The sequence below is a fragment of the Elephantulus edwardii genome, unplaced genomic scaffold (assembly GCF_000299155.1).
Source record: "Elephantulus edwardii isolate Elephantulus edwardi_28Jun2011 unplaced genomic scaffold, EleEdw1.0 scaffold00064, whole genome shotgun sequence".
Lineage (NCBI taxonomy): Eukaryota > Metazoa > Chordata > Mammalia > Macroscelidea > Macroscelididae > Elephantulus > Elephantulus edwardii.
In genome coordinates, this window is record NW_006399814.1 from 14,626,190 (window position 1) to 14,638,321 (window position 12,132).

The 12,132-nt window shown below is 36.3% G+C and overlaps 1 protein-coding gene across 1 annotated transcript in view; it reads left to right on the forward strand.

Moving 5' to 3' along the window:
- Positions 1-12,132, forward strand: part of AFF4 (AF4/FMR2 family, member 4) — a 127,247-nt gene that overhangs the window by 35,382 nt on the left and 79,733 nt on the right. The window contains exon 2 of the mRNA XM_006888074.1: positions 9,067-9,193. Coding sequence (XP_006888136.1) covers positions 9,071-9,193 — 123 coding nt within the window. The 5' untranslated portion in view covers positions 9,067-9,070. The remainder of the gene's footprint in view (positions 1-9,066; positions 9,194-12,132) is intronic.

A 12,132-nucleotide genomic window follows, 5' to 3' on the forward strand; every position in this document is an offset into this window, starting at 1 on the left:
AGATGGGCTGATTTCCGGGTTCTCAATTCTATTCCATTGATCTATGTGTCTGTCATTGTACCAGTACCATGCTGTCTTGACTACCACGGCAGTGTAGTAGGATTTTAAGTCAGGGAGTGAGATGCCTCCTACTGTTTTTCTATTCACCTTTGTTTTTTTACAAGATCATTTTGACAGTTTGAGTTCCATGAATATCCATGTGGATTTCAGGATCAGATTGTCATTTTTTGTAAAGTAGTGAGCTTAGATTTTGATTGAGCTTAGATTTTGATGGAGATTTTAAGTAGGAGTATTTCCATCATAGTAGTATTAATTTTTCCACTCAAATAGGGAATGTCCTTGAATTTTTTTTATTTCCTTAAATAATACTTAGTAGAAGAATGTCAACTCAATAAAGACTGTATTTAATTTAAAAAATGTTTAGTAGTTTCTGTAATATAAATTTCATATTCATGTTTGGGAGAGTGGAGGACAGCGCAAGAGAGGAATACCCTCGATGAGATGGATTGATTCAATGACTGGGGTGATGGAGGTAGATATGTCAGAGACAGTAAGATTGGCACAAGGTAAAGCAGGGTTTAGGGCTGTTGTAGATAGGGTCACTGTGAGTTGCAGGTGACTCAACAGCACATAGTAACAATAACACATTGCTTTTAAAATTTTATTCTCAAGTATTCTTTAATGTTATTGCTGATGAATTTGTTTTCATAATATAATTTTGGGTTATTGGCATGTTTATGGAATAATTGGTTTTTGTATATAGACTTGAAGTTCAAACTTGCTGAGCTTATTTATTCTAGTAGGTTTTAAAAAATAGCTTGCCTCCGGAAACCCTATGAACTTGGAGAGAGGATGAAAGGCACCCAAATGTCAAGGACTCTCCTTCATAGGGTCTCTATGAGTCACCTGTGACTCGACGGCACTTAACAACAGCAACAACAACAGGTTTTTAAAGTAGATTATTTAAGATTTTCTATGCAGAAAATGATAATCTTATTTCTTCCTTTCTGTTACGAATGACTTTTTTCCTTTATCTTCCCCAGTTGTCCTGACAAGACATTCCAGGAAAGAAATTCTGTTGCACATATGCAGAAGTGGCAAGAATAGACATCCTTGTTTTATAGGTAGTATTAGGAGGATAGCATTCAGGCTTTCATATTAAATATAGTATTAGCTGTAAGTTTTTCCATGGAGAGTCTTGTTTTCCAATATGAGAAAACTATTTTTTGTTTTTATAGTTTGTTAATTGTTTTTATGGTGAATATATGATGAATTTTGAAAGTTGGAGTTTTTTGCATTGAGATATGATCATCAAGTTGTTGTCTTTTATTGATTTTCAGATATTAAGCCAACTTTGAAGTACTGGAATAATAAACCTTAGTTACTCATAGTTTATAAGTCTTTTGAAATATTTCTATATCATTTTTCCTAGTAGTGAGAATTTTTACATTTTCATAATATAAATGGAATTTATATGTATGGGGAGTTCTGCTTTGTACATGTGGGGACACTCATTAGGAACAATAGCAGTTAACGCTGGCTTTTTAACTTTCCCTATAATTTCTCTATTCTTTGTTGTATTTATTTCCATTGTATTTCTTTTGCTTTTCTTTCACTTGCTACAGATCTTCTTGGTCTTTTTCTGGTATTTAAAGGTGAAAGAATCAATTACTGATTTGAGACCTTTTTTCTTAGTGTTTGTTGTTTTTTGTTGTTGAGTTGGAATCAACTCATTACAGACTCTTCATTGAGTTTTCAGAGACAGTCACATGGGAGGAGATTGCCCATTTCTCTCTAATAGAGCAATTGGTGGTTGTTAAACATGTGCCTTTGGGTTGGCAGCATAACTCCTTATCACTAAGCCACCAGAGCTGTAAATTTCCCTTTACACATTGCTTTACCTACATCTCATAAATTTTGAAATGTAATGGTTATCATATTCATTCTTCTCAAAATAATTCTTGATTTCCACTTTGATCTATTATTCCTTTGGAATGTGTTTTTTAATTTCCACTGTTTTTTTTTTTTTTTTAATGTATGTACCGTCAAATTGGATCTGACTGGTACAGGAGGTGATTGATTGTTCCTCCTTCTTTAGCAGAGCATCTGGTGGATTTGAACCGTGCACCTCTGGGATTGCAGTGCAGTTTCCTGCCACTAGGCTACCAGAGCTTGCTTAATTTCCACAGATTTGTGAATTTGCTCATTTATCTTGTTTTGATTTCTAATTTCAACCATTAGAGTCTGAAAATATACTTTGTACAATTTCAGTCCTTTACAGTTTATTCTTTTATGGCTTGAAATATGCTTTGTCCTACAGAAGGTTCCTTGTGCCATTTGAGAAGTAGGTTTATTCTGCTATTACTGCGTGGAGTGTTCTATAAATATCTTTTAGTCCTGAATTATAGTGTTGTTTAACTTTAGTGTGTCAAATCTTTGGAGACTGTTATATTTGCTTGCTCATATCTTTCCTCTTTTGGGTAACATCAGATTATTTTACTCAGAACCAGAGAAACTTCTTTAGTAATGATCTATAGAAATGATCCCCTGAAAGTATAGTCTTAGGTATTTTAATATCTTAAGATTGCTTTTGTATCTTTTGACAGTTTAAACGAATGATTGGGAAGTTTAAGTGTTTAAGAGACAGAATCCTGGTTTGGAGCCTGTCATTGAGGTCAATAGGATAGGAAGAGTTGACAAATGATAGTCTTTTAGCATACTTCTCAAGCCAGGTGATACCCCCTTTTAAGAAACAGCTGTATTTAAGTATAATTTACAGCCTATAAAATTTATCTTCTAAGTATTTAATTCATTGATACTTTGTTTGCAGAGATATGGAACTATTACCACAATGTAATTGTAAAACATTTCTATCATGTCAAAAAGATACCTTCTGCCTTTTTTTCATAACTCTTTATTCTTGTATAGTGTTCTACACTTAAATATATTCAAGTGTTTCTCTTACCTGATCCTTATTAAACTAAGATGTACAGATACTTTATACAGTCTAAAATTGAGGCTTAGTGTTTCAGTTACTACTCACTGCTCATTGCATTTGAGTCAGTTTTGATTCATAGTTGACCTTCCATCTGATTTCTAGGTAGTAAATCCCATGAGAGGAAATTGCTCTTCTTTCTCCAGCTGCTAATAGATTTGAACTGCTGGTGAGACTGCCTTTAGGTTAACAGCAAAACTTCAGAGTCCAAATTCAAGGTACCATTTCTAGGGGGAGGTCTGCTTTCTCTGTGCTAGTTGTAGAAGAAAATTTTTGTTTCAGTATGTAAGCCCCATGTTCTTGGAGATCTCCATGTGTCTTGGCTTCCCTAGGTGTCAGGGAGCTTCCTCACACGGGGGGGCCCATGTCCAAAAAAGTAGACTCCAATCGTGACATCTGATTCTTGGTGATACTGAGGCGTCCCGCCACTCTTGGCTCACTTGCCTCGTGTGAGCGTAAGCGGTAGGTATGACAGGCCATGGTATAGGGAAACACCCCTTTAGGTCAGGTTAGACTATCATGAGCTTAAGGGGTTTTTCACTTCTTTGTTAATCTCTTTACACCTATTTTGGCTTATCAGATCATAGTGAATCATTATATGATGTTGTTGATTCCCTTCGAGTTGAGCACAGCTCATAACGACACTATGAACAAAAGGCCTCAAGCCCCTCTACAACTGTCGACATTTAACAAAGTTCATAGTTCCTGGAGGCATATTATTTAGGAAGTGTATACCACTCCTGCTTCCAGTAGCTTCCACATTATTGTATCATTAGACACATGCACATTTTCAGAGAATGCAATTCAATCTGTAACACTTAGACATTTGACTTAAGTCATATGACTAATATGTCAAATCAAAAGAGCTGAAAATGGAATCTTTTGAATTATCTTGTATACTCAGTGAAAATGCCTTAACAAATTAACAATGAAGTTTGGACTTAAGCTTGTGTTTTGTTGATAATTTTATGTGCTGTCAGGTCAGAACTGACTCATAGCAGACCCTCTAACATGTTTTCATAGGTTGTAAATCACACAAGAGTCCATCTTTCTCCTGCAGAGCAGCTGGTAGATTGCATCTTGCCTTTGGCTTGGCATTGTATCTCTGTATCCTCTAGCCTACCAGAGGTCCCTTTGATAAGAAATTTAATTTAATTATGAGGTCATTGTCTCTTATGTTCAAGAACTTTTAAGAACACCTCTCTACTGCTGAATAATCTAAATCATTAAATAACCCAAGAAAACAAATGTCTTTTTTTAATTGAAATTTTAATGAAAGTTTATAGAGACTTTGCATTTCCATTCATTCATTGTTGCACATTTTTCTCCCTGCCCTCCCCCCCAGTTGGTTTTTCTCTTTGAAAATACTTTCATTATTATACAACCCACCTACCCTCCCCCAATCCTCTCCACCATGCAGCTCTTATTCTGTACTCTTGTCATGCAAAGAATACCGAATTGTATATTCCTTTCAAACGGTTCTCTCCAAATAAGTCTGTCTTGGAGAGGGTGAAACCAAGTCTCTCCTTGGAGGTTAGGATTTTTTTTTTTAATGGAACACTTCTTGCTGATCTTCTCTGTATTGTTCCGATTTTAGTATATGTGCTGCCAAAGCGAGCACGGAGGCTAGGATTTTGAAGCTCTGCCTCACTTATTTACAGAGAAGGTTTGTAGTTGCCTATGCCTGGACAGTTTGAGAGAAATTAGCATTGACTGGCTCAGGACAGGGAAGGGTTCAGAGCTGCTGTACATAGGGTCGCTTACATTGCAGGTGACTCAATGACAAATAAAAACAATAAGATACTATGACAGTTTTGGAAGCAGGAGTGGCATCCACTTCCTAAATAACATGCCTCTGGAAACTCTATGAACTTTGATAAATATAGATAGTTGTAGAGGGACTTCAGACCTTTTGTTCATAAGGTTGCTATGAGTCGTGCTCAACTGGAAAGCAATCAACAACATTATTAAACCATCTGAGTCACCTACAGTTTGAGCTAGACAATTGGAGATAAAAGCTCAACTTGAGGTATAGTATCTTTGTCTCTCTGGTACGATTAAGGAGAGGTAAGAGAGAGATCTCTCTTCTACAAAATCTGTAGCCAACATACAGTTATCAAGTTTGTACCATATGTTCTAGGTTATTTCTTCTGCCATGATTGTTAGTCTGACCTTTTCTGATTTCCTTCATTTTTTTCCTCCCAAGAGGTCTTAAGGATCTTGAGAGAAATAGAAATGATGGAGAAATAGCCTTTTCTAGTTTGCCCAGTTCCTTTATATTTATAGTTATTTGCTGGATGAGATTTATAAAAAGTACAGGAGGTAGCAACGGCTACTTGACAACATCTTAATACTTCTGTTAATATCTCAGTCCTCTGTTGTCCATAGTAGGATCTGTTCTGGCTTCTTTACTCTTTAGATTATTGGAAAATAAAGATACAGTTAGTTTGTATCTGTAGTATAAAAACTACAAATTATTTCTTTAGAGAGAATTAGTTATAGTGACCTCACAGAAACAAGAATTGAAAGCTTTAAAGAGCAGATGAAGACCAAGGAGAAAGGATAGAAAGCAGAAAAACAAATTGGGTGATTTGGAGAGTATGACTGGTATGAACAACTGCAGTGATGTTTGCCTCTCTGCTGGGACTACAGAGAGGCCAGGCATTTGCCCAAGAGTGGGATTTTGGAGGGAACATGTAAGAGGAAGCAAAGACTTGAGTAAATGGTTAGTAGCCTTGGGATACACAGTTTAATAAAAATTTAATCCTAACCCTTTATTATTCTTCTGCTGAGATTAATGGCAAATTGAGAAAATACAGTTATTATATAATGAAAATGATATTACTGTAATAAAAAGTGGGAGAGGGATGTGAAAAGACTGTTCACAAAAAAGTTATGAATGATAAAGTAATGCATGAAAAAAGTCTAGTTGGCAAGGAAGTTCAGTGGAACATAGTTGACTCTGACACCATCTGCATCATTTTCCATTTTATTCCCAATTCCTAGCACATAGTAGATAGACTTAGATGTTTGTTGAATAAATAAAACAGATGACAATAAGATACCTTTTTTAATTTTTAAAACCTTGGGGCTAAATCTTTAAAAAAACTTTTTGTGAAAATAGTATGGCTTAAGGGTCTTCTCGAGCCCTGTTAATGGGGTTAGCCTTTAACACAGTCGTTCTGAGAAACATTTTAGAGATAAATACGTTAAAATGGAATCACATCTACCCTTTTAACATTTCTACATCTAGAAATTTATTTCAAGATCAAATAGAATGTTTACATGAAGAAAGTGGGAGGGAGGGATGGGCAATTATGGTCAAAATGTTAACAGTTGTGACAGTGGGCTTAAACATAGCAAAGGTTAGGAGGACCTGGCACTGTTTCTAGTGTACATAGGGCTGTGGTTTGGAACTGACTGGATGGTATGTAAGAACTAGAACAAATGAAGGGTGTATGATAATGAGGATGCTCTTTATACTTTTTTGTAGCTTTGAAATTTTTAAAAATAAAAGATGGAAGAAAAAGAGTAAGTATTTTTTAGCATTGGGTCTTTCTCTAAAACGATCCCTTCCTGAGGTCTTAATGTATTGTGCTTATGCCTAAACTTCCATCTCAAAACGCACATTGATTGTACAATCTCTTTTGCTCTTCCTAGAAGGTTACCCTTTATTACATTTGAAAAAGCTATATTGCAGTACCGTGCTGTCTTATGAGGACACCGATTTAGCATGCTAAAGTGTCCATTTTCCATAGGCAGTTAATGGGTGCCCCAGATTTACCTTAAATAAGATTTAGTATTTATTAGGTGTGCACAAAACATATGTGATATGTGCTAGGCACCAGAGGAGAACAAGAAAATTCACCATGTCAAACATTAAACTTGTAGCCAGCCAAACTGTGGCAGAAGGAGTGCTGTAATACATCGAAGTAAACAAACTGATTAGTAAAATGTAACAGAGACCAGATGTAAACTCCATGAAGCCAGGAAAAGATTTTAATAGTTAACAATTTCAATTAAATAGGGGGGGAAAATCACTAAGAAGAGTTTTAAGTATCACATACTTTTGTAAAAGGATGGATAATATTCCATGCAGTTACTGCCTCTGAAAACCTGCTGAAGGGTCAGCTATAGTTTGGTTCCAACTCAGTGGTACACAACAACAACAAACAAGGTGACATAGATCTTAAAATGGTGAAGCTAGATTTCAGAGCCAGTTAAAAACAGACAAATCCTTCAATCTGCCAGCCTCACTTAGAGAATATATTTCACAGAACTAAGAGCACAGCTGTGAGGTACAAGGATGTTACTTGTATTACTGGTTTTAGTAATCAGTTTAGCTCTGAGTTTCCTGGCAGCTTTATTAAAAGTCAGTTTCTATGACTATTGGATTATATAGAAAGCATTTTTTTGGTGGCAGTCTTTAATTTCTTTGTATCTATTTTTGCAGATATACTGTACAAGTGGTTTTTGAATGATTAGTGCTGTTAAATATGTAAAATTTGATCAACTGTAAAGAAAGTGTTTCTGATCTCTCAGGAGTGGAATTTAGGAAATTGTCAGTTTATGGGTCCTTTTGTAGACTCCATTAGCAGCAGATGACTGTTGGCAACACCATAGCACAGGAGGTCTCTTTGAAATTTGATTGTTAGTGACAATTATTAATTAGTTTAAGTGTTCTGGAGGGTAATAGGTTCTTGGTTTTATTCTCTAGTTAACTGTTCTACAGTGTTCATTAAAGAAAAATTTAAATTTTTCTTACGGTTCAGGGTGATACTAGGTACTAGGGAGGCCAGAGAAAACAAATGCTATTTCCATATCTTGCAATAGCATTTATTTTTTGTCTTTGCTATTTGCACAATACTAAGTTGTGTAAATCAGGAAGTTTTCTCTTTGGATACCTTTTACTTTCACTATTTTTTCACCACTGATATAGTCCTTAAGAAAATGTAAGGTTTGCTGCCCATTCTAATTTTAGAACTTCAGTTTCCCTGAGTCTTAATTTAATTTTCTAGTTTTTATTTATGACTCTTCAGGCTAGAATTTTTCCACAAATACAGGGTATATTTTGATTTTCCCGTTATCCGAGGATATTTTCCCTTCATAGGGTATAACAAGATCTTCCCCTCCCCCCCTATAAAAAGCAAAACAAAGTCTGGGACAGATAGTTGAGCTCTAGAAAAAGATGTTGCAGAGTTTCTAGTAATCTCTCAGCCCAGATCTGACAGTCCGTTTTATTATAGTCTGTTTAACCTAATCTCTGCTACTTCAGATAAACTTAAATAAGCTATGTCCCTTGGTTTGTTTTTAGTGAAAGTTGAACATGCCGTCCTAGTTGTAGAAATCACATCCACTTTTTTCTCCCTACCCCACAGCTTCTTCAGTACAACTACTGTTACTACCAACTACTGTTACTAACCCAAGGTAATTTTAGACACTGTTGCTGAAAGCCTCAATTTTGCCATTTAATGAGGTGTTAATTGAAATATTGATATATTTAGAGCAGAAATGTCATTTTTTAGGGAATCTAGAGAAACAGCAAAGCTGAGGTCAAACTGCCATAAGGATGGACCCCAAGGAAGCTGTGTTTGGGACAAAAAGAAATCAAGATAAGGTAGATGCAAAGTAGAGAAGAGTCACTGGACTCGGGGGGAAGGGGTGGTAGCGGGAATGGGTTGTATTGCCTCTGATGGCAAAGAATAGTTTAGATGACTGAAGAGGAAGCTGGGAAAGGCTTGTAGGAAACACTGAGCTTTGGGTTTAAGTATGACCTTCTTCTGAATGTATATATTTTTGCTGACTTTAACTAGCAGAGCATGTTAAAAACTGGTAAGGCCAAATGTTTTGATGGGGGTGGGTCCTAATATTCTAGGCTAGTGTTTCCTCTCTAGATGGTCATGCAAGGAAGAAATATTGGTTGTGATAAAACCATTGCCCAAACCCAACTGTAGCACTTGGCTGTAGAGATTGAAGCATTAACTTGGAACAACAACAACAAAAAAATCAGTACAGAAAATGTAATCTTTCCTTTTCCTTTTGTGATGTAAAGACTCTGTTTTCTTTCATAGCAACATGAACCTTGAAGACCGGAATGTGCTTCGTATGAAAGAACGGGAAAGGCGGAATCAGGAAGTTCAGCAGGGCGAGGACGCCTTCCCTCCCAGCTCTCCTCTCTTTGCTGAGCCATACAAAGTTGTAAGTTGTCCTTTGTGAGTTTTTTCCATCCCACTAACATGGTCTTACTCATATAATGCCTTATCCTTTGAGTTTCTCTTGTTGTTATGTGCCATCGAGTCGCCTGCAACTCATAGTGACCTTATGTACAACAGCCCTCAACCCTGCTTTATCCTGTGCCAACCTCATTGTCTCTGATACACCTACTCCCACTACCCCGATCACTGAATTGATCGATCTCATCGAAGGTTTTCCTTTCCTGAGCTGTCCCTTCACTCTCCCAAACATGGTATCCCTCTCCAAGGACCAATCCCTCCTTACAACATGCCCAAAGTATGTCAGATGGAGCTTCAGAATCCTTGACTCCAAGGAGCAGCCCAGCTTCACCTTCTCCAGGACGAACCTATTTGTTCTCCTAGCAGACCATGATATCTTCAACACTCTTCTTCAGCAGCACAGCTCAAAGGCATCCCTAGTCACTGTCCAGCTTTCTCATGCATAGCATGCAATTACAGAGACTATAGGATTTTCTACTAGACAAGAAATACTATGATAAGTAACTTACAGTTTTCTCTGTTTTTGTAAATATTTTTTTTCCTGGTATAAATTTCATGCATGCAGAAATGTATTCAAATTAAAGTGTTATGACTCAGGACTTTCAATGCATAAAAACATACAATCAATACTCAGTCATGAAACAGAGCATTCCCAGCACCCTAGAAACCCCTCTTTCCCTCCCTTTGCTCTCTTGAACTTTTAAAAGGGTGGGCTGGATTGGTATTCATCTTGATTCAGTGCTCAGTAACCACCACTAAGCTTGGACAAATTGTCATCTTTCTGAGCCTTGGATTAAATTAAATTTTTTCTAAATCACTGTGAATTATTTAATATTCCCAAATACTCTTTGGATATAACATCAATCAAAGGTGACTGTATCCTAGATGCTTTTGTTGCTTCATATTTCTTGACCATTGCTTACAAAGTTTACTATTTCTCTTTAGTGTGGTTTTTTGTTGTTGTTGTTGTTACCAAAAACTAAATTCTCTGATTTTCCTTCTGACAAGTTTAATTCTTAACTGACAATATCAAATTTATAGTAAAAGTACATTGCCAGAAGTGTTTTAATAAACTGAATAATTGCAATTTTTATTACTGCTGTTTACTTAATTTGGGGTTACACTTAACACTGACTGTTACTACTTCTAATAACTGTCAGTGTAGTTTGGTGGCTGTAGATGCCTCTATGCCCAGTTTAGCTTTGAATTTTATTTGAATTGTTTTCCTTACATTTTAAAAGGCTTATATTGCATTTAATGAGCTCTGGTGACCTGGTGGTAAAAAGCTGCACTGCAATCCTAAAAGCACAGGATCAAATCCACCAGCTTCTCTGCAGAAAGATGGGCAGTCTCCTCTCATGGGATGACCCACCTCTGAAAACCCAGTGAAGGCATCAAGAACATGTTGCTGTATAGTAGCAATATTTTATGTTTTAGCAGTAATGACCACCATTAATTTATAGTATGAAGTTGATACAGTTGTTTTTTTCTAAAGAAATATTAAAAGTACAATATATCTTTCGTTTTACTCTGTAACATTTGATGTTTATCATTCACCCTCTTGATGTGGAGTCTAAACTGACTCATAGCTGACTTTCCAGCAGTTTTTCAGAGGCATATTTCATGGAAAGAGATTGTCCATTTTTCTCCAAGTTTGGTGTTTATAGAAATCATTTGGTATTATGAGATCTATAAAAGCCACTTAATGCAGAACGCTTTAAGGATTTTCCTATTCGAAGGCAGTAAGGCTAACATCATTTTTGCAAGTATAACACAAAACCTATGTTAGAGATTGTTTTAGTTTTCAAGTGCTACTACAACACAGCACAAGTGGATGATTTTAACAAACAAAAATTTATTTTCTCACAGTTGAGCATCAAAGTCCAGTTTGAGGATATTGGCACTAGGGCAAGGCCCTTTTCTCTCTCGTCTCTGGAGGGAATTCCTTGTTCCTTGGTTATCTTCATGTGATGTGGCATCTATCTTTCAATAGTTTCAGTGTCTGTTTTATATTAAAGAGATTGTATTAAGGCATATCCCACACTAATAGTGTCTTGTAACAAAATTCATTCCCAAGTGGGATTATAACTGTAGGTGTTAACAGGTTAAGATATAGTTATAGAGGTTAGGATTTACAACAGATATTTCCTGGGGGACAATGTTCAATCCAGAATGGGGATTAAAAGACATGTTTTTAAAAAGTTTTGTCCAAAATCTCAACTCATAATTTATTTTGTAATTACATTCTAACTAATGTCAGATTTTATTCTGATCTTAATACTATCTATAAATGACTGTGTGTTTGTCGCTCTTGTTTACTAGATTTTAAAATAATCAGTTTTATTGATTTATGCCAATCTCAAAATAAATAATGGTCATTCAGTCTGAATTCTGTATTTAAAAGAAACTTACTTCAATGTATATGAATACCAGGTTCTAGAATTACTAACAGTCTTAATTTTTTAAATTATGAGACCAGGCTCCAAGGATTCTGAAACTCCGTCTTACATACTTTGGACATATTACAGGGAGGGACCAGTCCTTGGAGAGGGACGTCATGCTTGGAAGAATGGAGGGACAGCACTAGAGAGGAAGACCCTTGATGAAATGGATTGATTTAGTCACTGGGGTAATGGGGATGGGTGTGTTGGAGACAATAAGATTGGCAAGGGATAGAGCAGGGTTTAGGGCTGTTGTACATAGGATTGCTATGAGTTGCAGGCTACTTGACGGCACATAACAACAACATTGTTGACCCTTAGTGACCCTGTGAACAATAGATTTGAACCTTGTCCTATCCTGTGCCATCGCCACAATCTCTGACATAGTTAGGCCTATAGCTGCGGTTATTGTGTCATTACATCTGATTGAGGGTCTTCTCTTTAACTGACCTTCTACCCTGTG